The 25261-nt window shown below is 40.1% G+C and overlaps 1 protein-coding gene across 5 annotated transcripts in view; it reads left to right on the top strand.

Annotated features, from left to right (window-relative positions):
* Window positions 1–7015: 7015 nt before the first annotated feature.
* Window positions 7016–25261, top strand: part of CNTLN (centlein) — a 299452-nt gene continuing 281206 nt past the window's right edge. For 4 of the 5 annotated variants that reach the window (XR_013960576.1, XR_013960577.1, XM_080667631.1 and 1 more), the window contains exons 1-2: window positions 7016–7504; window positions 19805–19893. Coding sequence is in view for 3 of the 5 variants with exons in the window: in XM_080667631.1 (XP_080523757.1) it covers window positions 7154–7504; window positions 19805–19893 (440 nt within the window). In the remaining 2 variants the exon portion in view is untranslated. The remainder of the gene's footprint in view (window positions 7505–19804; window positions 19894–25261) is intronic. The other variant, XM_080667632.1, reaches the window with a different exon arrangement.

The following is a 25261-nucleotide window of genomic DNA, read 5'->3' as shown; positions in this document are numbered from 1 at the left end:
AAAAAAAAAAAAGAAATAGGAAGCAAAGAAGGAACACAGGTGTAAAGAATAGGAATGGCGACAAATAAGTACCTATCAATAATAACTTTAAATGTAAACGGATTAAATGCCCCAATCAAAAGACATAGGGTAATGGACTGGATAAGAAAACATGACCCATATATCTGCTGTCTACAAGAAACCCACCTCAGAAAAAAAGACGCACACAGACTGAGGGTGAAGGGATGGAAAAAGGTTTTCCAGGCAAATGGAACTGAAAAAAAAGCTGGGGTAGCAATACTTATATCTGACAAATTAGATCTCAAACTGAAGGACATAACAAGAGATAAGGAAGGCCACTTCATAATACTAAAGGGAGCAATCCAACAAGAAGAAATAACTCTGGTAAACATATATGCACCCAATACAGGAGCACCCAAATACATAAAAAAAACTCCTGGAGGATATCAAGGCAGAGATTGACAGCAATACAATCATAGTAGGAGACTTTAATACCCCACTATCACCATTGGACAAATCCTCTAAACAAAAAATCAGCAAAGAAACATCAATCCTAAATGACTCACTAGACCAGATGGAATTAATTGACATCTTCAGAACATTTCACCCCAAAGCCACAGAATATACATTCTTCTCAAGTGCACATGGGTCATTTTCAAAGATAGACCATATGTTGGGACATAGGCAAAGTCTCTTCAAATTCAAGAAGATAGAAATCATATCAAGCATCTTCTCAGACCACAGTGGCATAAAACTGGAAATCAACTACAATAAAAACAACCCAAAGAAATCAAACACATGGAGACTAAACAGCATGCTATTAAACCATGACTGGGTTACCAGAGAGATCAAAGAAGAAATAAAAAACATCATGACAACAAATGACAATGAAAACACTACAATCCAAAATCTATGGGACACAGCGAAAGCAGTCTTGAGAGGGAAGTTCATAACTCTACAAGCCTACTCCAAAAAACAAGAAACAGGGGTAATAAATTACCTAACCCAACAACTCAAAGAGTTAGAAAAAGAGCAACAAGAAAAGCCCAGTGTAAGCAGAAGGAAGGAAATAATAAAGATCAGAGCAGAGATAAACAACATTGAGACCAAAAAAACAATACAAAAGATCAACAAAACCAAGAGCTGGTTCTTTGAAAGGATAAACAAGATTGATGAACCTCTAGCCAGGCTCACCAAGAAGCAAAGAGAGAGGACCCAAATAAACAAAATCAGAAATGAAAGAGGTGAAATAACAACAGATCCCGCCAAAATACAAAGGATTGTTAAAAAATACTACGAACAGCCCTGACCGGTTTGGCTCAGTGGATGGAGCGTCGGCCTGCGGACTGAGGGGTCCCGGGTTCGATTCCAGTCAAGGGCACGTACCTTGGTTGCAGGCACATCCCCAGTAGGGGGTGTGCAGGAGGCAGCTGATCGATGTTTCTCTCTCATTGATGTTTCTAACTCTCTCTCTCCCTTCCTCTCTGTAAAAAATCAATAAAATATATTTAAAAAAAAATACTACGAACAACTCTATTCCAACAAACTGGACAACCTGGAGGAAATGGACATATTCCTAGAAAAATATAACCTTCCAAAACTCAATCAAGAAGAATCTAAACAGCTCAATATGCCAGTAACTATGGAATAAATTGAAGCAGTCATCAAAGAGCTTCCGGCAAACAAAAGCCCGGGGCCAGACGGCTTCACAGGAGAGTTTTACCAAACATTCAAGGAAGAACTAAAACCTATCCTCCTCAGACTATTCCAAAAAATTCAAGAGGAAGGAACACTTCCAAGCTCTTTCTATGAAGCCAGCATCACCCTAATACCAAAACCAGATAAAGACAACACAATGAAGGAGAATTACAGGCCAATATCCCTCATGAATGTAGATGCCAAAATCCTCAACAAAATTCTAGCAAATCGGATCCAGCAGTACATCAGAAAGATCATACACCATGACCAAGTAGGGTTTATCCCAGGAATGCAAGGATGGTTCAATATCCGAAAATCAATAAATGTGATACATCACATAAACAAATTGAAAGATAAAAATCACAGTCATATCAATTAATGCAGAAAAAGCATTTGACAAAATCCAACACCCTTTCTTGATAAAAACTCTCAACAAGGTGGGAATAGAAGGATCATACCTCAACATAATAAAAGCTATATATGATAAACCCACAGCTAACATCATACTCAATGGGCAAAAACTAAAACCATTTCCCCTAAGAACAGTAACAAGACAAGGATGCCCACTCTCACCACTCCTGTTTGACATAGTACTGGAAGTATTAGCCATTGCAATTGGACAAGAAGAAGAAATAAAAGGCATCCAAATTGGAAAAGAAGAAGTAAAGCTGTCCTTATTTGCAGATGACATGATATTGTACATAAAAAACCCGAAAGACTCCATCAAAAAACTAACAGACTTAATAAATGAATTTTGCAATGTAGCAGCATACAAAATTAATGCCAAGAAATCTATGGCATTTCTATACACCAACAGTGAACTTACAGAAAGAGAGACTAAAAAAGCAATCCCATTTTCCATCGCACCAAAAAAATTAAGATACTTAGGAATAAACCTAACCAAGGAGGTAAAAGACCTATATGTGGAAAACTACAGGACACTGAAAAAAGAGATAGAGGAAGATGTAAACAGATGGAAGAACATACCATGTTCATGGATTGGTAGAATCAACATCATCAAAATGTCCATACTACCCAAAGCAATCTATAGATTCAATGCACTCCCCATTAAAATACCAACAGCATATTTCACAGACCTAGAAAGAACTCTCCAAAAATTCATCTGGAATAAAAAAAGACCCCGAATAGCCACAGCAATCCTGAGAAAGAAGAATAAAGTAGGAGGGATCTCAATACCAGATTTCAAGCTGTATTACAAAGCCAGTGTCCTCAAAACAGCTTGGTACTGGCACAAGAACAGACATATAGATCAATGGAATAGAATAGAGAATCCAGATATCGACCCAAACCACTATGCGCAATTAATATTTGACAAAGGAGGCATGAGCATACAATGGAGTCAAGACAGTCTCTTCAATAAATGGTGTTGGGAAAATTGGACAGATACATGCAAAAAAAATGAAACTAGATCACCAACTTACACCATACACAAAAATAAACTCAAAATGGATACAGGACTTAAATATAAGATGGGAAACCATAAAAATACTAGAGGAATCCACAGGCAGCAAAATCTCAGATATATGCCAAAAGAACTTTTTCAGCGATACTGCCCCTAGGGCAATGGAAGCCAAAGAGAAAATAAACAAATGGGACTACATCAAAATAAAAAGCTTTTGCACAGCAAAAGAAACCATCAACAAAACAACAAGAAACCCCACTGTATGGGAAAACATATTTGCAAATGGTATCACTGATAAAGGTTTAATTTCCAACATCTACAGGCAGCTTATACAACTTAATAAAAGGAAGATAAATGATCCAATAAAAAAATGGGCAAAGGACCTAAATAGAATCTTTTCGAAAGAAGACAGAAGGAAGGCCAAGAGACACATGAAAACATGCTCAAAGTCACTAATTATCGGAGAGATGCAAATCAAAACGACAATGCGATACCATCTCACACCTATCAGAATGGCTATCATCAACAAATCAACAAACGACAAGTGTTGGCGAGGATGCGGAGAAAAAGGAACCCTCGTGCACTGCTGGTGGGAATGCAGACTGGTGCAGCCACTGTGGAGAACAGTATGGAGTTTCCTCAAAAAACTGAAAATGGAACTCCCATTTGACCCAGTAATCCCACTCCTAGGAATATATCCTAAGAAACCAGAAACACCAATCAGAAAGGATATATGCACCCCTATGTTCATAGCAGCACAATTTACAATAGCTAAGATTTGGAAACAGCCTAGGTGCCCGTCAGCAGATGACTGGATCAGAAAACTATGGTACATCTACACAATGGAATACTATGCTGCCATAAAAAGAAGGAATTACTACCATTTGTAAGCACCTGGATGGAATTAGAGAACATTATGCTAAGTGAAATAAGCCAGTCAATGAAAGAAAAATACCACATGATCCCACTCATTTGGGGATAATGAAAAACATTATAAACTGATGAAGCAAAAGATAGTTACAGAGGCAGTAAAGCATCAAACAGACTGTCTAATTACAGCGGTAAGGTTAGGGAGAGGTGGGGGAAATAAGAGATCAACTGAAGGACTTGTATGCATGCATATAAGAGTAACCAACGGATGCAAAACATTGGGGGGTGAGGGCATGTATGGGAGTGGGGTGGGGGGGGGCAATGGTAAGATATGTACACATATACCTTAATAAAAATTTGAAAAAAAACAAACAAACAAAAAACAAACAAAAAAAAATGGATGCAACCTGGAAAAAAAAAAAGACAACAATAACCCAAATAAAAAATGGACAAAGAACTTAGACATTTCTCCAAAGAAGATAAACAAATGTCCAACAAGTACATGAAAAGATGATTAACTTCATTAGTCATTAGAGAAATGCAAACCAAAACTACAATGAGGTATCACTTCACTCCCACAAGTATGGCCATAAAGAGAAAATGTTTTTACAAAAAAGGAAAACAAATATTGGTGAGAATGCAGAGAAATTGGAATTTTATAACATGGCTGGTAGGAATGTAAAGTCGTGAAACCACCATAGACTGTGGAAAACAGTTTGGAGATTCCTCAGTAAGTTAAACATAAAATTACCACATGACCCGGCAGTTACACTCCTAGGTATATACACAAAATAATTGAAAATAGCTCTTCAAAAAATAACCTCTATGTGAATGTTCATAGCAGCTCTATTCACAATGGTCAGAAGGTGGAATCATGCCAAATGCCCATCAATGGATGAATGGAAAAACAAATTTTAATATATCTATACAGTGGAATACTATTCAGCTAAAAAAAAAAAAAAGAATGAAGTATTAATACATCCTCAAATTGGATGAAGCCTGGAAACATTATGCCTAGTGAAAGGAGCTTGGAAACATTATGCTATGTACTGTATGGTTTCATTTACATTAAATGGAATAGTCTAATCCATAGAGACAGAAAGCAGGTTCGTGGTTATCTTGAGCTTGGGAAAGTGAGCAGTTTAAATGGGGAGTGACTGTTTAATGGGTATAGGGTTTGGCTTTGGGTGGTGAAAATGTTCTGGAACTAGTGGTAATGGTTGCCTAACATTGTGAATGTACTTAATGACACTGAATTTTTTCTTTATTTTCACCCACTTTAAAATGAATGGTAAATTTTATGGTATGTGTATTTTACCATAATAAAAAGAAAGCTAAAAAATTGTCTACCTAGGTGTATAGATTCAGGATTTTATCCTTGAGTCAAATATGCATATTTATCCATTGTACTTAAGAGTTTCACTGCTTTCCAAAAGAATCTTTCTATAATCATATAAAATGATGCACTTTTGAGTGAATAACATAGTAGCTATTAAAAATGTATTCATATTGATTTTGTGCCAAACATGTGAATCTGAAGCCCAGTGAAATCTTACATGCTATCAGACCTAATGCTTTATTTCAAGTGACTAGTATAGAGTAAGGGTAGAGATCAAAGGCACAGGTTTTAGAGTTAAGTGGATTCCTATCCTAGCTTTTCTAATACCAGATGTGGGACTTCAGGCAAAGAAAACAATCTCTTGAGTCTCACTAGTAAAATGGGAGCGTCTATTTTACTGTGATGTTGTAAGAATGGAATAAGTACTTATATGAAAAGTGACTCAGCCTATAGTGAACGTTCAACGTGGCAGTGATTTGTAACACAGGCTTATACGTGCTTTTTCTAATGTCATCCTTTTCTAAATGAGAGGTGTTCATTCACCTTCAGTGGAAAGGAAACTCACTCATCTTGCCTTCACCGGCTTCTAATTTTGGGAGGGGGCTGTCTTTTGAGTGTGGACTAGATTCGGCCACAGAGCCATAGTTTTGATTACCTGAAGAGGTCATCAGTTACAGTACACATCCCCCTACTCCCAGTGCTCTCCTCCCCACCTAGCTCTGCAGTATTCTGGCGCCCTTTCTTCCGGGGAGAGCAGAACTAGCTTTAGGTGGAACTCTATTGCTAGTTCAATGTGCATCTCTTTACTCAACGTATCACTAGTAGGACGTGTTATGATGACAAAGAGAATGTTGCCTATTCGAAGTTGATAAAGAAAGAGATAGCAGGGAGGAAGAAAAGGAATTCTGTTAAAAAGGATAAAGAAAGCTGGTCTTGTTTCTTTCTTTTAAACATGATTTTTTTTTTTTTTGGTAATTTCTGGAATTTTCCATGGACAGTTGACCCTTGACCAATGCAGGGTTGCCGGTCTTGTTTCTTTAACCGCACTCTGAATTATTGACTTCAAATTGTTCCAAGGACCCAAACTGTCAGGCAGCGTGGGTCACACTCGCTCTGATATTCTGCCAGCACATGAAGCAGCTGACATAAATGCAAAGGAAATCATGACTCTTGCAGAACAAAAGACAAAGGGTATGAGAAGATCATAATTCAAATGGGAAACCTGCCTGAGAGTCCCAGCTCAGCACAAGGCTTTGCACCTCTCCTGGACATCCGTCAGCTGGATGACAAATGTACGTGAAGCAGTTTTGCGAAGGGGCGTGAAGAAAACGCCAGCGTGAAACTTACTCCCCATCCTCCAGGCGCTTGCACCAGCGCAGGAGAGGTTAGCCCTGTAACTAACACTCCAGGGCGGTCAGTGAAATGTGACAAACGAGTTGGCAGGGGCCTTGAGGGCCAGGACTCACAGTTAGGGTCACTAGGGGCAGGGGGCTCGCAAGAAAGGCTTTAAGAGGGGAGATGCCAGCTAGACTGGCGTGCCGGGTAGGGGTTAGATGAGTGGCAAGCCGAGGCGTGCAGGTCTGAAGCCTCTGGCAGGGCTGGCCTTGGCTGTGCGCAGGGTGGGCCGTGGCGCGTGCGCAGTCCAACGCTGGCGCCGGGCGCGCGGCCCGCGGGAAGCCCTCCCGGACCGGCAAGCGCGAGACCCCGCGCGCCCAGGCGGGAAAAGGCTAGCGCATGCGTAGATCGGCGCTCCAGGCTCTCCAGGATGGGGAAAGGGAGGTGGAGTCTCCAAGAACGAACTTGACCCGTTAGCAGCAGAGGCCATGGCGGCGCGTTCGCCGCCCTCTCCGCCCCCAGCGCGGCTTTCGGGGACCCGGTCCTCACGTGTTGGGCGGGGAGCTGCGGTCCACGCAGTGAGCAGCGAGGCCTTGGGCCTCAGCGGCGCGGCGCGGGAGGGCGTTGTGGACCGAGGAGACATATCCTGGCCGGGTGGAGAGGGGTCGGGAGGCCAGCGAGGGCCGGGGGGATCAGCTCCGGCTCAGGCTCCCCTCCTCAGTGCGCCCACGGGGTCCGAGCGGCTAGAGGGCATCTCGGTAGAGGAGGTCATGGTGACCCGGATGCAGCTGCTGGAGGAAGAACTGAGCAGCCTAAAGGAGGAGCTGGCCCTGTGTCAGGTATCGAGGCCTCCGTTGCGGGCCGGGCCTGTGGGGAGGCGCGACCCTCTGCCTCCGCCTTGGGCTGCGTGGCCGCGCGGGTTGGAGACCCACCCCGCCCCGCCCCGCCCGCCCGCGGCGATCCCTCCCGGCTCCCACCCGCAGCCCGGCCGGCTCCCCGCTGCCCGACCGCGGGCTCCTGCCCCACCCTGGACGTCCGCCGAACTGAGTTCTCAGTTCCCGGGGTTTGGTTCTCTTTACTTGGATACCACCTGAACCGGCAGTCGCATCCTCCCCGTACCTCTTCCCCAAGCCCAGTCTCTCCGTCTAACTGTAGAGGTACTGGGTGCCGCAGGCGTGGCGTGCAGGGCACGAGTTGAAATGTTGAACAGCAAAGTTTAAACACTTGTTCAAGTAAAATCCACCGAGGGAGGAGCCTGTTTTTAATTTTCAGTCCCACACCTTCCCTTGTTAGTCAAACTTAAGTTGTAAACACAGACCAATAATTTTTAGGGAGTCTTGGGGCGGGTACTTGAACACACAATAGTTGATACTTGATACTTATTAACCCGCCATAGGAATCCCATGGTCCTCGAGTCTGAAATTTCACACTAATGTATTTACTAGATAAGTTGTGTTAACATTACTTTCCAGTGATTTGTAGAGTTTGTGTATACCAGAGATGGCTTGATCATGTTCAGAGAGATTGGATTGCCCTTTCATTTTGCATCCTTACCACACTTCTTAGCTGTTACCAGAACCTTTAGACAGGGTTGGGTAATTAAATGTTGGGGTTCATAGTAGGTCTTTGAATCACTGTCTTCGAGATAGAACCAGTTAGGAGCTGCAAAACACCAAGGTATCTTTATGAGTAGATTCAGTTTAGTTGAATAAAAATTCATGAAATTACTTCTCTCAGTTCTATCAGATTATTTTGCCCCTTTTGTAGGTCCTTGCTGATTGAGTCAAGGCTGTAAAAAACGGGAAACTCTTGTTGAAATTGAATATGCCTTTTTTTAAACAAGTGGGTAGGTATTAGGTGGCTGCCTCCTTTTTATTTTCCCATTTTCTGTTCTTCAGTGGATAAGGACCGAAGAGATAAAGAAAAGATACTAGAGAAGTAAAGCATGGTGTCATCTGCACACCCCACCCTTGGGTAGTTTAAATATATGAAACCATTGTTTCATTGTAACCGTTGGGGTCCTAAGGTACTATTTGCCCATATCTTCTACACTTTTCTCCAGACCCCTCCCTCATTCTATATTTCCCATCGTTATGCCTTTAGTGGCTAAGGAGCTAAGATATTTTTATGATTGATTTGATTAAGAAAATCTGTTGGAAACAGCCCAGTGACTGACCTTTTCCCCTAAATCCATCCACTGTTAAATTCTTTAAAAAATTGGCTTCAAACAGGATGTTGGCCTTTGTGATCTTGGACATATAAGGGACTAGGAAGATAAATGAAGTATTCTATGCAGATGTAAGAATAGAGATGGTCATAATTAGCTTAGAGCAGTGGTACCTGAGTTTTTTGTAATATTGACACTTAGATGATCATAGGCATTCCAGTAATGTCAGACAAGATTGATAGTTTCCCGAATATCATAAAACTTGTCAAACCATACTCCTGCTCTTGGGGAAACATGGGAAGTAATAATGAACTCCCACTTGTTTTGTAAACAAGTACTTAAGGAATTAAACATTCACTTGTGTGTGTGTGTGTGTGTGTGTATATATATATATATATATATATATATATATATATATATATATTTTTTTTTTACTTGTTCTTCCACTTATTCAGCTAGAGATCACACTACCCAAGGATATATAGTATTAACCCTATATTTTTCAAATCTTTACAAAATTGCAATTTCCAAAATAGGAAATTCATTTTACATCTCAACCTGGTACGTATACACATCATACATACACATATAATTTCAGAAAGAATATTTACTATGTTATTAACTGATATTTTCTTTTAAATTCTATTATTTAAGAAAATGCAGCTCAGATTTAAATTCATTTCACAACCTAGTAATGGGTCAAATGTACAGTTTGGGAGAAAGAAATCTGATAATTAGTCTCTGGTCATAAGTAGTAGCTTCATTTAGGTTAGTTGTTTTTTCCCCCCACATTTAACTTACAGGAATTTAATTATATGTACTTGGAGAAATATGAAGTTTGAGTGATTCCATATCTCCTCTCTATGGAATGACAGAATAAGCATGTAATAGAAAACAATCTCAGTTCCAAGTATTTCGTTGAATACGAACATCTTATCCTACTCTATGTGATGGTATATTTTATTAAATTTTTTTTCATATGGTCTCAGATTAGCAAGCAACATACTCATAATGCTTAGTTTAAGAAAACATGATTAATTACAAGATGAGACAAAAGCTGTCTGTCTTGGATTTATTAAGGATAGGACATGAGCTTCCAAATGTAGCTTTTTCCTAAGGAATGTTCAATGATGTTTCAAATGGTAAATTTAAGTCTATGACATTGATGTTTTGTCCATTGTGTAGAACCTAACGTCACCATATTTTGATTATTCAAGAATATGTTCTGTTTATGACAAAGGTTGATGTGGGTACATGTATGTGCACATTTATTACTCCTTTTGTAATATCAGATGAGAAAAAATTATGTGTAACATATATATGTATGTATATGTATATCTCAAAGCTTAGTTCCTTTTTTAGTAGCAGTCAAAAAGCTGTAAATCAGTTCCAGGTAAAAATTATTTAGGGCATTGAAATGAAATATATATTCACTATTTCAACTTTAATGATGAAACTTTCATGAAGCATGCAATATTGGAATTAAGAGTATATGACCAGAGAATTCAGCCAGTTATTATTTTTTGTTATACATTTAGCTGTGCTGTCCAGTCACTCAAAAGCAAAAAAAAAAAAACAACACGAGAACATACTGTATTAAATCATTAGAATCCTTATCATTGATAGTATCTTTAGTCTAGGAGGTGAATATTTTCATGCAGTTAATTTTCATAATTTATTGAGTGGCTACTTTGTACTATACTTTGTAATTAAATTCCTTTCATTTTTTGTTTAAATATGGGAAATATATTTCATATGTTTATTGAATTCATTCCTCCAGTACAGGTCAATTGGTGGCCTATTATGTTATGTGTGTTTTTTAATGTATTTGGGTGCTCCTGTATTGGGTGCGTATATGTTTGTTTTTTTTAAAATATATTTTATTGATTTTTTACAGAGAGGAAGGGAGAAGGATAGAGAGTTAGAAATATCAATGAGAGAGAAACATCCATCAGCTGCCTCCTGCACACCTCCTACTGGGAATGTGCCCGCAACCAAGGTACATGCCCTTGACCGGAATCGAACCTGGGACCTTTCAGTCCGCAGGCCAACGCTCTATCCATTGAGCCAAACCAGTTAGGGCTGGGTGCGTATATGTTTACCAGAGTTATTTCTTCTTGTTGGATTGCTCCTGTTAGTATTATGAAGTGGCCTTCCTTATCTCTTATTAATGTCCTTCACTTTGAGATCTAATTTGTCAGATATAAGTATTGCTACCCTAGCTTTTTTTTCATTTCCATTCACCTGAAATACCTTTTTCCATCCCTTCACCATCAGTCTGTGTGAGTCCTTTTTTCTGAGGTGGGTTTCCTGTAGACAGCAGATATATGGTTCATATTTTCTTATCCACTCAGCTACCCTATGTCTTTTGATTGGGGCATTTAATCCATTTACATTTAAAGTTATTATTGATAGGTACTTGTTTGTTGCCATTTTTATTTTTTATGCCTGTGTTCCTTCTTCACTTCCTATTTCTTCTTTTTATAGCAGACTCTTTAGCATTTCTTGCATTGCTGGTTTGGTGGTGATAAACTCCCTTAGTCCTTTTTTGTCTGTGAAGCTCCTGATTTCACCTTCAATTTTTATTGATAGTCTTGCTGGGTACAGTATTCTTAGATTCAGACCCTTCCTTTGCATGACTTTGTATATTTCATTCCATTCCCTTCTGGCCTGATGTGTTTCTGTTGAGAAATCAGTTGCTAATCTGATGGGGGATCCTTTATAGGTAACTTAATGTCTGTCTCTGACCGCTTTTAAGATTCTTACTTTGTTGTTGGTATTTGCCAATTTAACTATAATGTGCCTTGGCATTGGTCTTTTGGGGTTCATTTTGTTTGGGACTCTGTGAGCTTCTTGGATTTGTGTGGGTTTTTTCTTCCCTATATCAGGGAAGTTTTCTGTCATTATTTCTTCAAACAGGTTTTCTATTCCTTGCTCTGTTTCCTCTCCTTCTGGAACCCCTATTATGCGGATGTTGTTTCGTTTTGTGTTGTCTCAAAGTTCCCTTAGGCTCTCCTCTTGTTTTTAAGCTTTTTTTCTAGATGCTGCTCTGCTTGGGTATATTTTCCTACCTTGTCTTCTAGCTCACTGATGCAGTCCTCTGCTTCTTCTAGTCTACTGTTGATGCTTTCTATTGAATTCTTTGTTGCAGTGATGTCATTTTTCATTTCTTCTTGGTTCTTCTTCATTTCCTCTTGGTTCTTACACATATTGTTGAATTTGTCTTCCATCCTTTTCAGTGACCTTATGAGCATTTCTTTGATATCTTTCTCTGACATATTGCTTGCCTCCATTTTGTTTACTTTCTTTTCTGGTGATGCCTCCTTTTCTTTCATATGTGGGCTGTTTCTTTGTCTCCCCATGATCTCTCCTCTCCGCGTATCTGGTTATGTAGCTCTCTCTCTCCTGTGTTGACTGAAAGGCACAAAATACAACACAACAAGGCATAACGCACAGGCACTGAACACAAATGTATTCATGATACTAATAACCCCAAATAAAGGTGACCACCAGAGAAAAGAGAATTGGGGGATAAAAAAAAAAAAAGAGTGCAAAAATGATATTGAGAAAAGGAAAAAAAAGGAAGAGAGAAAAGAAAGAGAATAAAAAAGAAGGGGGAAAAGCTATTTATGTGGGGAGAAAACTCCAATAGAGCAGCAACTAATAAAAAAAAAATGCAAACAACTACCACCCAGATATGAATGCAAACTACAAACAACAACTAATAACAAGTGAGGAGAGGAAAAAAGAGAAGCAAAACAAAAAGAAACAGTCACACAAACAAAACCAATCTAATCAATAATCAAACTAACAACAACAATAGGACAGAGAGAAAGAAGGGCAAAACAAAAGAAAATAAAACAAAAAACAAAAAAAAGGGAAGAGAGAAAAAAAATTGGATAGTGAAGAAAGAAGAGAGAAGTGTGTATGGACTTGGAGCAGGGGATCGGAAATTAGATATATAAGTAGGATGAATTTTTAACAGGGTAAAAAGAAGGAATAAGGAAAATCTAAAGCAGGAATAGGGTAAGAGAAACAGGACCACAAAAGGGGAAAAGTGAGAAAGAGTGTTGGCATAAAGGTAAAGTTGAGATAGAGTAAAATGATGCTAAAGGAAAAATGAAAATAGAATGTAGAACACTAATCCCAAAATAAAATAAAATAAAGAGAAAATAAAATGAAACTTAAAAAAAGGTAAAATAGTAGTAGTAATAATACTGATTAAAAATAAAAATATAATAATTAAAACGGTAAAATCAAGTGAGAAAAAAATTTAATTTCTTAAGTAAAAGATAAAAAATAAAAATGTGCAGTAGTGAAAGTCATTCACTTCCTCTGCTGTTCTGTTTGGCATGCCTGTTTCCTGTCAGGTAGTCAGGACAGTATTGAAGTTCCCTGTGTTCCACAGCTTCTCTGTGTCATTAGCCACAATCTTGTTTTCAAGCAGGCAGTATTTCTTTGTTACTTAGCCTGCCTGTGGTTGTATTTACACAAGAGTCAGTTTGCAATTCAACCCCTGGGTGGCAGTGTTTCTGTATTGACACTCAGGGCTGTAAGTCCTCTCTACCCAGTATTTAGAATTTGTTTTCCCTGCTGCACTTAATATTGGCTTGGGGGTATGGACTGCCCCAGAGCTGGTTTTCTGATTGTTTCTCCCCACTTTGATCCCCAGGTGCCACAAAAACAACTTTCTCCTGCAATCTCTGAGGGTGTTTTTAATTGGGTGATCCTATTTATTGGGCTTAGTAATCAAAAGCAAGGATTTAAAGAGTAAAAAGAGCCAGAGTAAGTGTGTGAACTCTCGACTTTTTCATCCCGGCACTGTGCGCGACTCTGCTCACATCTCTGTGCAAGTCTTTTTCCCCTGGCACAGCACAGCCGGTTTACTGGTAAAGCTTCAGGCTGCCTTTTTGTGCCCAGCCCAGCTATGGATTGATTTCTAAAGTTCCTTTCTGTCAGCAGCCCTGTGGACCCCCTTCCACATTTGTGGACTACGCTGGCCCCAATGTCCACAGATTTTGTGGAGCGCAGACTTCCTCTGAACCTCTAGATCCCACTGCGTGCATTTCTCCCTTCAGCCTGGATCAGAGACCTCACCTTTCTCTGGGTGAAATCTGACCTTTCCGTGAGAAGGTGCAGCGCTTGTCCGGGTCTGCATATTCACGCTGCTTGAGACCTGGTGTTCGTGGGTTCACTGATGGTCCCTGGATGTTGTGGTTGTAGGGTCCCGTGAGGTATCCAATTCTTCCCAATTGAAGGTAAGGCTAGGCTTCCAATCACAGCCACTCTCCCCTTCAAGATGTCGCGGTCTCTGCGGCAGAGCCAGTTGCTCCTGGAGAGATTTCAGCAGCAGTGGAGGCTGCCCGGTATGGCAGTCCCCAACAGTCCCTTGGAATATAGCCGTCCTTCACTCACAAATAGACACTCCCCGTATGTCCACACACTCTCCTTTCATTTTCTCACTCACACACTATCTTGTAGCCTGCCTTCCCGTCGGCAGCCATCTTCCTATCCCACCTATTATTTTGTTAGACACTAAACTGGGGGCTGGTAGATTAGGAACCCAGTGAAAAAGACAATTTTGGGTGTCTGTGTCTGTAAAGTGGTTATGTATTTCCATGCTAGCTGATAAGTGAAAGTCAAAGCTAATCCACTGCTAAGATAATTTAGACTCAAGTCTCCTAGCATTTAGTCAACTCATTCATAGTCTGAGTTTAATAAACTGTGAGAAGGAGTAGGATTTTAAAATTTAATTATTTGATTCTGTGTAGAAGTTCTGTAGTAATAATTTTATTTATAATTTTTAAAGGTTTTTATTTTTTTAAAGAATATATTTAAGTATTCAAAGGAAGTGAAATATAGGAAAACATAAAGACAATGTTATTGGTGGTGGTTAGTTTTCTTGTTTTAATAATGACTGAAACAGTTTGAAAACTAGTTTTGTGTTTTCTGGAGCCTTTATTTCTTTTTGTATATGAAAGAAAGCCTTTTGAGCAACTAGAAATATAATCCACACTGAAGATGATATAACATTTAAATAACTGAGAAACTCATAAAAACTAATACATAGACTAGTCCCGCATCCATTCATAGCATTTTATTGCTCATAAAATAACTTTTTTTTTTTTCAAACTAGGTATCACTTACACATTCAAGTATTTTTAGGTAAAAAAGAAAATCTGCATACTGTTACTGACCATAAATAAAAGAAAGAAATTAATAATGAAATTTTAAAATAAAGAAGTTTTGAAATTAGCAAGTACTTCCCAAAATGACTTCTGGGTATAAACTGTAAACAATAGAGTGTTTTTAGAGGATTCTTTTCCTCAGAAGGAGGCTGTTTTCTCTGGACTCTGATATAAACAGCTTAAGGAGAATTTATTGTTACTTTCTCTTCGTTGGGGATTGAAGAGGATAGGTAAAATAACCATTAACCATAACAATAACAAAAAGAAAAAAGTATAAATTAAGGTGTAAACATTTTCTCAACAGATATTTATAGATTTCTTATGTCACTTTCACTGCTAGAGTGAAGTCCTTTATTAGTAAGTCATACTTTTTTAAGCTGAAGTAACTCAGTTATTTTATAAATGTTGAAAACTTTTTTTTTACATTTTTATTTTTATTTATTGCTTAGTACTTTAGATAGAAAAGTTGAGATTAAAATACATGTCAATCTTTGCTAATTTGTTTGGAAGCAAGCTAGAAGATATATTTATAGCTAACATTGGTTTCAAGAGATTTTGTAATGTCACCAACATACCTTTTAAAAATAGGGATATTAGAGCACATAATGTTGTATTAACTTTTTCCATATCTTCATTGCTTTTTGAGTAGGTTATGACATGTTCATATATGGAGTGGGCAAAAGTAGGCTTACAGTTTGCATGGCAAATAATACAATAATCCTATATAATAAAGAGTTAATATGCTAATTAGACCTAATAGCTAATATGACAGTGCAATGACCTTCGGGACCACCGTCTGGAAGGACCAGTGGGTGGGGCCGAGAGGCTGCAGGGGCTGCGATAGGCCGAGCCACTTGCATGAATTTCGTGCATTGGGCCTCTAGTTAATAAATAATACAAGAATAAACTATTTTTGCATACTTAAAACTGCAAACCTAGTTTTGCACACCCTTTATTGACATTTCTTGTCTTTAGCCCAAAAGTTGAATTCTTACTTTTAAATGGATAAAACAGTGCATGATGTATAAGGATTTTTACAGTACTCTCTAGTATTCAGGCTGTCAAAAGTCTTTAACAAAAAAACACACCCCAAAATAGATAAAACATTAGAGCATTAAAAAATGAAAACATAAAATTTTAGAAGTAAATATAGGTAAATGTATTTCTAATATTGGAGTAGGGAAGGGCTTCTAATTGGTACATAAAATCCATAAGCTACAATGTAATTGATGGGTAAATTTGAATATATGAAATAAATAACTACCTTTTCTCCCAAAAGGTAGCTAAACAACAACATGCTAGAAAAAATATTTGTAACACAATTGGTAGACATAAAACTAATTTTAAGATTTCCAACAACACTTCTTATATTTTACTAGAGGCCCGGTGCATGAAATTCGTGCACAGGGGTGTGTGTCCCTCAGCCCAGCCTGCACCCTCTCCAATCTGGGACCCCTCCTGGGATGTCCGACTGCCCGTTTAGGCCCGATCCTGGTGGGCCTAAACGGGCAGTTGGACATCCCTCTCACAATCCAGGACTGATGGCTCCCAACTGCTCGCCTGCCTGCCTTCCTGATTGCCCCTAACTGCTTCTGCCTGCCAGCCTGATCACCCCCTAACCACTCCCCTGCCAGCCTGATTGATGCCTAACTGCTCCCCTGCCAGCATGTTTTCCCCTAACTGCCCTCCCCTGCAGGCCTTGTCCCCCCCAACTGCTCTCCCCTGCAGGCCTGGTCCCTCCCAACTACCCTCCCCTGCTGGCCTGATCGCCCACAACTGCCCTCCCTTGCAGGCCTGGTCCCTCCCAACTACCCTCCCCTGCTGGCCATCTTGTCCCCCCCAACTGCTCTCCCCTGCAGGCCTGGGTCACCCCCAACTGCCCTCCCCTGCAGGCCTGGGTCCCTCCCAACTGCCTTTCCCTGCAGGCCTGGTTGCCCCCAACTTCCCTCCTCTGCCGGCTTGGTCACCCCTAACTGCCCTCCCCTGCAGGCTTGATCGCCCCCAACTGCCCTCCCTTGCAGGCCTGGTCCCTCCCAACTACCCTCCCCTGCTGGCCTGATCGCCCACAACTGCCCTCCCTTGCAGGCCTGGTCCCTCCCAACTGCCCTCCCCTGCTGGCCATCTTGTCCCCCCCAACTGCTCTCCCCTGCAGGCCTGGGTCACCCCCAACTGCCCTCCCCTGCAGGCCTGGGTCCCTCCCAACTGCCTTTCCCTGCAGGCCTGGTTGCCCCCAACTTCCCTCCTCTGCCGGCTTGGTCACCCCTAACTGCCCTCCCCTGCAGGCTTGATCGCCCCCAACTGCCCTCCCTTGCAGGCCTGGTCCCTCCCAACTACCCTCCCCTGCTGGCCTGATCGCCCACAACTGCCCTCCCTTGCAGGCCTGGTCCCTCCCAACTGCCCTCCCCTGCTGGCCATCTTGTGGTGGCCATCTTGTGTCCACATGGGGGCAGGATCTTTGACCACATGGGGGCAGCCATCTTGTGTGTTGGAGTGATGGTCAATCTGCATATTACTCTTTTATTAGATAGGATAGAGGCCTGGTGCACGGGTGGGGGCCAGCTGGTTTGCCCTGAAGGGTGTCCTGGATCAGGGTGGGGGTTCCCTTGGGGCGTGGGGCGGCCTGGGCAAGGGGCCTGTGGTGGTTTGCAGGCCGGCCACACCCCCTGGTGACCCAAGTGGAGGCCCTGGTATCTGGGGTTTATTTATCTTCTACAATTGAAACTTTGTAGCCTGGAGTGGAGCCAAGCCTTCTGCTTGCTTTGTGGCGGCAGCCATTTCTATTAGGATTTATGTATCTTCTATAATTGAAACTTTGTAGCCTTAAGCGAGGCCTGGGCCAGCCAGGATGTGCAGAAAGCTTGGCTTCCTCCATCACCAGGGGCAACCCTAGCCTCCTGCTCTTTCCAGCTCAGTGGCTGCTGCCATTTCTGTTTGGGTTTATGTATCTTCTATGACTGAAACTTTGTAGCCTTGAGTGGAGGCCTAGGCTGGCAAGGGCAGGCAGAAAGCTTGGCTTCCTCCATTGCCGGGGAAACCCAAGCCTCCCTCCTGCTCTCTGTGGCCGTAGCCATCTTGGCTGGGTTTATTTGCATATTCGCTCCTGATTGGCTGGTGGGCGTGGCTGGTGGGTGTAGCAGAGTGATGGTTAATTTGCATATTACTCTTTTATTAGATAGGATTGGCAGAGCATAGTTACATAGCTTACAGGCAAGAGAGGCCTTTTAATTGGGCAGCAAAGAGCTAAAATGTTTTCTGTAACTAATAAGAAGGGGATAATGGATGATGGAAAGAGCTATAGATAAGTGATATCTGCCACACAAGTAAACATGAACAAACAAACAATCAAAAATAGTATTTTAAAATGTGCTGTTAAAAAAAAATTAAACAGGTCAAGGGGTTAACCAGAGATTTACCAGTTTTGGCTATAAATATAATTAGGGAAGTCTTTATAAAGAGGTGACATTTAAGCCAAGACCTGAATGAAGTGAAGGAATAACCTACATGAAGATCTGGTGGATAGTACATGTACAAAGGCTCTGGTACAGGTGAAGCAAAAAAGGCAGTGTGAACAAGGGAAAGAGTGATAGATGAGGTTGGACAGTTGTATATGGGGCCAGATAATGGGGGGGGAGGTAGGGTCTTGTAGTCTTAAGAGTTTGGATTCTTTTCCTAATTGACAGGATTTAATTGGAGGATTTTGACTTGTTAAAAGGCTAGGTGGGGACCATTGTAGAGAGCTGGGCAAGAGATGGACTTGCCTTGGACAAGGGTGATAGTTATGGAAGAGTTGAGAAGTGCTTAGAATTGGGATATATTTTGTAGCTAAGGCCAATAGGATTTACTGATGGTTTGGATATGAAATGTGGGAAAAAGAGAGCAACTCAGATTGAATCCTAGGTCTTTGAACAAATGAGTAGATGGTGTCATTTCCTGAGACACAGAGGTGTAGGTTTTGGAAAGGGTAGGAAATCAAACATTTTATTTTGGGTAAGTTAAATTTGGGATACCTATTAGGCATTCAAGTAGAATTGTTAGGCAGTTGGAGATTCAAGATATGGGTAGAGGAGACAGCTAGAGAGAAATGTGGGAGTCATCAGTGTAGAGGTGATATGTAAAACCATGGGATTAAATGAGTTCACCTAGAGCAGTAGTTCTCAAAATTGTGTGCACACGATTACCTCAGGAGCTTTTAAAAAAATACTTGAACCTTACTTGAAACAAATCAGTATCTCTAGAGCATCACTGTTTAAATAAAACACAAATTCCTCAAAAGTGATTCCTAACAGTCAATAGTTGATAACAACTGATCAAGGCCTTATGGACTGAAAGTGTTTATTGTCCATTTGGTTTTGGGTATATAGATGACCTTTAAAAATGATTTTAGCATAATAGTGAGATGGGGGATATTACTGGAGGAGGTTATAGAGTAATGGGAAGTAAAGAAATAGAGACAGAAGGGGCTCTTTCAAGGAATTTTGCTGAAAAGGGAGCAATAGCTAGAGGGCCATTTCCTTTTAGAGTAAATTTACCTTGTTATTCAGCATTTCAATGTTTATGCTCTAAAATGTGAAGGGTAGAAATAGTGAAAGTGTATATGGGCTATCAGTACAAGAACTTTTTAAAATAAAACTTCCCACTATATTTTTTAAGAATCTATTTTATAGTTATAGTACTAGTAATCAAGTAATTTGGTGTTTTCATTTTTAACTTTATATAGTGTATTGTCTTCTCCGTTACAGCTACAAAGCAATGCATTTAAAATGTCATTTTTTTTTTTTTTTAAGGCTGATAAAGAATTTGTATGGTCTTTGTGGAAACGTCTCCAGGTGACAAACCCAGATATCACACAAACAGTGAGTTTGATTGTGGAAAGGTAAGTGCCCGAGTTATTTTTTCATGAGTATTTTGCTTGTTGAATTTGTTTTTCATTATGAAATTAGGACTTGGTGTGAACCCCCTAAAGTGGCAATTTTCAACCTTTTTCATCTAAAGGCACACATCAACTAATTACTAAACTTCTGCGGCACACCAAAAAATATATCTTTTGCCCATCTGTCAAAAATTCATTCACACTTATAGCAATGTGGCTATCATTGTGTTGGCTGTTGTCATTTTTTATTTAAAAACCTAAGGGAAAAGAGGGCAGTGCCTCTGACTAGTCAGGTATTGCATGCTTTCAAAATTCTTATAGCACACCAGTTGAAAATCGCTAACTGAAAGAAATGTATTTGATTTCCAAATGATAAAAGTATTGGATTTATTTCAATGGATGCCAGTTCACCAGGTAGTACAGATAAGTAAGCCATATCTCTTGCTCATATTCTGACATTTGGGAAGTTTGCAAGAAAGAGGTAAACTGTAATGTGGAGAGAGAGAGAGAGAGAGAGAGAGAGAGAGAGAGAGAGAGAGAGAGAGAGATTAGCTGTTACAGCTCAACATTAAAAATTGGAGAAGTCCCTGTTGTTTGGTTTCTTACTCTTAGATTGCTCTTGTTGGCACCTTCCTAGACATGCTTCATTTTCCCCTAAGATAATTGCAGTATTTACTTTAAAGCCTGGGATGACCTTGCCAGAGTATAGTAAGTATTCTGGAATAGGTTGAGGGATTTCACTTAACACTGTATTATCCAGTGTGAGATGCTGTTATTCAACTGTAGATTATTAGGCCTTTACTTGGTCATTAGAAGCAGTGGAGTGATGTTAGGTACTCTTTATCAAACATTTGATATACAGTACTCCCATGACACTTAGCAGAGCAGTTAAAAACTTGCTTTCCTATTAAATGAATTCCATTACATTTCCTAAATGAGAAGCTAAGCATATGGATGCATTTTTCTTTTTCTTTATTGGAGTCATGATTATGTAACCTGAATATTATTTTTGTTACTCTAAACTGCATTTACATTTGGAGTCTCTTGCCCTGGGATCATTTGGCTATTGCTGGCATTCAACTTTTTAAAATCTGTGATATATATCTATGTTTAATTTCACTGTCCTTGATTATTGTGAGCTCTTAAAATAGTGTAATCAGTTTCTCCTCACGTTGCTTGTATGTCTAATTCATCAATCAGATTTCCCTTATGATAATCAGAATAAAGTCTTTTGTTAACATACCCTTGTAACTTCCTCAATCATCCTTGAGATAAAATGTGATCACTCTGCCTACTCTGTTTTTTAGCAGAATAAACCTTTGAGAAGATATGTTCTTGGGACTTCAGTTGTCCTTTCTGTTATTCTTTCTTTATCCTCCTCTTCTTTTATTTTTATATATTTTTAAACTTGCTAATGTGTTATATTTTTTAACTTTCCAAAGCTATTCTTTAATTTTCACTTTACTCTTGGTTGTGACAGAAGCAAATATTAAAATATTTTTAGGTCATTGTTCTCATCATTTAATATTTCTATTTTTCATCTATCTATATAAAAGCCCAGCGACGCTTACGGCAGAATGACCAGAACAGCCAGTCACTATGATGCACACTGACCACCCTGATCACCTGATCGGGGCTTGCTGGCCAACCTCCTGGTCCCTCCCCCCCAGCTGGCAGGTGCTGATTGCCCGATGGGGAATGGGGAACCGGGGGTGAGTGGCGGTGGATATGGGTGGTGCCAGGCCAAGGCGGTGTGGGCGGGGGGCGGGGCCAGCTGCTGGCAGCCAGGGGAAGGAAGGCTTTTGAAAAATGTCTTTCTGGGGAAGCTTTTATTTAAAAGGAAGTATAATATTCTTAGGTGTTATAATGTATTCCATTATTTTGATAAACCATATTTATATTTATCCGGCGTCTTCCTATTGTACATTAAGGTTAATTTATTTTTAAAAAGTTTTATAGTGATGCTGTGAACAATGGCCTTGTGGACAAAGCTTTGCCTGCATCCTTGGTTTCAATCAGTAGTGCTACTGACATAGTGGAAGAAGGCTGGGATTGCCAAACATCCTAAATAAATAGGATAATCCTGCTCAATTAAAGAATTATACTACTCCAAATGCCATTAGTACCATTTTGGAAAAATGCTGGCCTTATTTATTATTCTTTATTTTTTAGTCTTTTGGTACTTTATTATATGTCCTTAGGTTTTTGGTGAGATGTCTTTATATGTGCATTTGTAGTAAATGTTTTACTTTTTATTGTGGAAAATTTTAATTAGTTGCAAAGGCAGAGAGAATACATTAATTAACTCCCATGTTTACTCATCACCCAGCTTGAATAATTATCAACACATGACCAATATTGTTTCATCTATAAACTTCTGTTCCCTTCTGCTACTCTGCTCCCTCTTTGACCAATGGATTATTTTGAAGCAAATTCCAGACATGTTATTTTACCCAGTAACATTAATGTTTACAGTCAATTATTGTTATTCACAGCAGTTGTTTTCTATAAAGTCATTGCAAACACTGAATTAGCACACACTGAACTATTGCTCCTATGGTAAATTAACTGTTAGGTTCCTGTGAGCTTGTGGACACAAAGTATTTGTGAACTGATCAACATTTAACTCTGTATTTATAAGAGAAATTAGTTTGTAGTTCTTTTCCTTGTGATGTCCTTGTCTGTTTTTATTTATTTTCTTTTCGATCAGAGTTTATATTAGCTTTATAAAATGGATTGGGATGTCCTTTGTTCTATAATTTGGAAGAGGGAAAATGTCTGAAGTATTGGTATCAATTCTTCTTTAAGTGTTTGGTAGAATTCAGTGATGATCCTAGCCAGGCCTGGGCTTTATTGTGGATAATTGTTTTCTTATTACTAATTGAAATTACTTGTTGATTCAGGTTTTCTATTTTTCCTTGAGTCAATTATGTTTTTCTAGGAATTTGTCCATTTATTCTAGGTTACCTAATTTGCTAATATACAATTTTTTATATATTTCTTTGTAATCCTTTTGGCTTCTATTAAGTTGTTAGTAATATACACTTTAAAATTTCTTCTTTAAAAATACATTTTTATTGATGTCAGAGATGAAGGGAGAGAAAGAGAGGTAGAAACATCAATGATGACAGAGAATCATTGATCGGCTACCTCCTGCACATCCCACACTGGGGATCAAGCCCTCAACCCAGGCAAGTGCCCTCACTAGGAATTGAACCATGATCTGGTTCATAGGTCAAGGCTCAACCACTGAGCCATGCCAGACAGCTTAAATTTCTTTTTTAAAAGAATGGTAATAGCAATTTCCTCTAAAAAATTTTTTTTAATCCTCCATTGATTCTTAGAAAGAAAGAAAAGAAGGGAGAGGGAGAGGGAGAGAGACACATCAGTGTGAGAGCAGAACATTGATCAGATGCCTCCTGCATGACCCCCACCCGGGACCAAACCTGCAACCTGAGTATGTGCTCCTACTAGGAATCAAACCACCAATTTTTTAGTTTGGAGATGACACCCAATCAACTGAGCCATACCAGTCAGGTCACTTTTAAGTTTCCAGTTCTGTTGATAGGTAAGAGGCTTCTTTCTTTTGTACCATGTCAATTTAGCTGAAGATTTGTTCGTTGTTTTCTTTTTTGGTCTTTCAAAGAACCAGCTTTTGGTTTCATTAATTTTATCTATTATTTTTCTATTCTCTATTTCATCAACTTTTCTAATTGTTATAATTTCTTCGTTTTGCTTGCTTTAGGCTCAGTTTGTTCTTTTTTTCTATCTTATGGTGGAACATTAGGTTATTGACTTCAGTCCTTTCTTCTTCCTTAATATATAGGTATTTAGAGCTATATATTTTCATCTGAGCACCGTTTAATTGAATCCCATATGTTTTAATATTCTGTCTTTATTTTCCCTTATTTCAAAATATTTTCTGATCTTTCTTTTGATTTCCTCTTTGACCCATTGTTTATTTAGAAGGGTGCTTAATATTTGTGAGTTTTCCAACTTTCCATTTGATTTCCAGTTTTATTCTATTTTGTTCAGAGAACATCCTTTGTGTTATTTCTATCTTTTTACAGGTTTCTTTTTTTTAATGACCTAGCATATGGTCTATTCTTGGAATATTCCATGTTCACTTAAAAAGTATCTATACTAATAATAGAGAAATATGCAAATTATCCGTTACAGTGTCACATCACCACTGGATCAGCAGGCTATGTCCCCGCCCTCTGCTCAGGCAGCTGCAAAGCCCGGGGTAGGATAGGATACAATAGGAGAGGATAAGAAAGGAGAGGGAGAGGAAGGCAGGCCTGCATGCAGACAGGCCGAGAGGAGAAACAGAAATATAGAATTGGAACAAGAAAAAGATGCAGGAATGGGAAAGGGAAGGAAACTCAAGGCTGCACACGGGAGGGGGTGACAACAGCGGGGAGGGGGGAGCAGGTGCGCCAGTGAGGAGCAGGGCGGGAGCCCCGCCCAGATGTGGGAGGAGGGCGGTGGTCTCCAGTGCGGGCCGTTGGTGGGGAGGCACCCACAGGTCCGGACAGAGGCGCTTCTGCTTCATGGCAGCAGCAGCAGTGCCCGGGCTGCATGGGCCTTGGCCACCCTCGCTGGGCCGGGTGTCCTGGGCAGGGAATGGGAGCAGGACAGCGGCGGGGAGGCCGGGGAAGGGGGTGCGGCGAACACCTGGCTGGGGCTGAGCCCTGGGCTGGGAGTTAACGCCCCCCCCCCAACAGAAGCTTTAAGTAGGGAGAAAGGGAGGAAAGAACTTTATAAAGGATTCAGTAGAGAGCAGAGTTAAAGAAGGAAAGAGGATGCAGAGTGATCTGTAGGAGCTATAATGAAAATCAGGTATAGTTGTGTACTGGGGACAGATTTTAAAATATATTTCTTTATTGATTTCAGAGAGAAAGGAAGAGGGAGAGAGAGATAGAAACATCAATGATGAGAGAGAATCATTGATTGGCTCCCTCCTGCACGCCCCCCACTGGGGATCAAGCCCACAACTCAGGCATGTGCCCTTGACTGGAATCGAACCTGGGACCCTTCAGTCTGCAGGCTAATGCTCTATCCACTGAGCCAAACCGGCTAGGGCCAGATTTTAAAAGTAGAAGTCAGAAAAGAAAAAAGATTAATGATAGTGAATAATTAGGCAGGTAGATAGATAGATATTAAAACAGTGGGAGTAAGTAGAGAAGAATGTATGGGAAAGGTAGGATGAGAGAGAAAGAGGGAGGGAAGGGAAGGAAAGTTTTAAAGGGGAGTTAGTAGAGCTTAAAAGGAGAATGGGAAGAAGGAAGAAATGGGGGAGGGAGCAAAGCAGGTCCGAGGGAGGAAGTGAAGAAAAAAATTAAGGTGGGAAGAAAGGAAAAGGGGAGGG

Source organism: Plecotus auritus (genome assembly GCF_963455305.1).
Source record: "Plecotus auritus genome assembly, chromosome: 5".
In the NCBI taxonomy this organism is placed as follows: Eukaryota; Metazoa; Chordata; class Mammalia; order Chiroptera; family Vespertilionidae; genus Plecotus; species Plecotus auritus.
The sequence above is the reverse complement of the archived record's forward strand: the minus strand, read 5'-3'. Positions and strand labels throughout refer to the sequence as shown.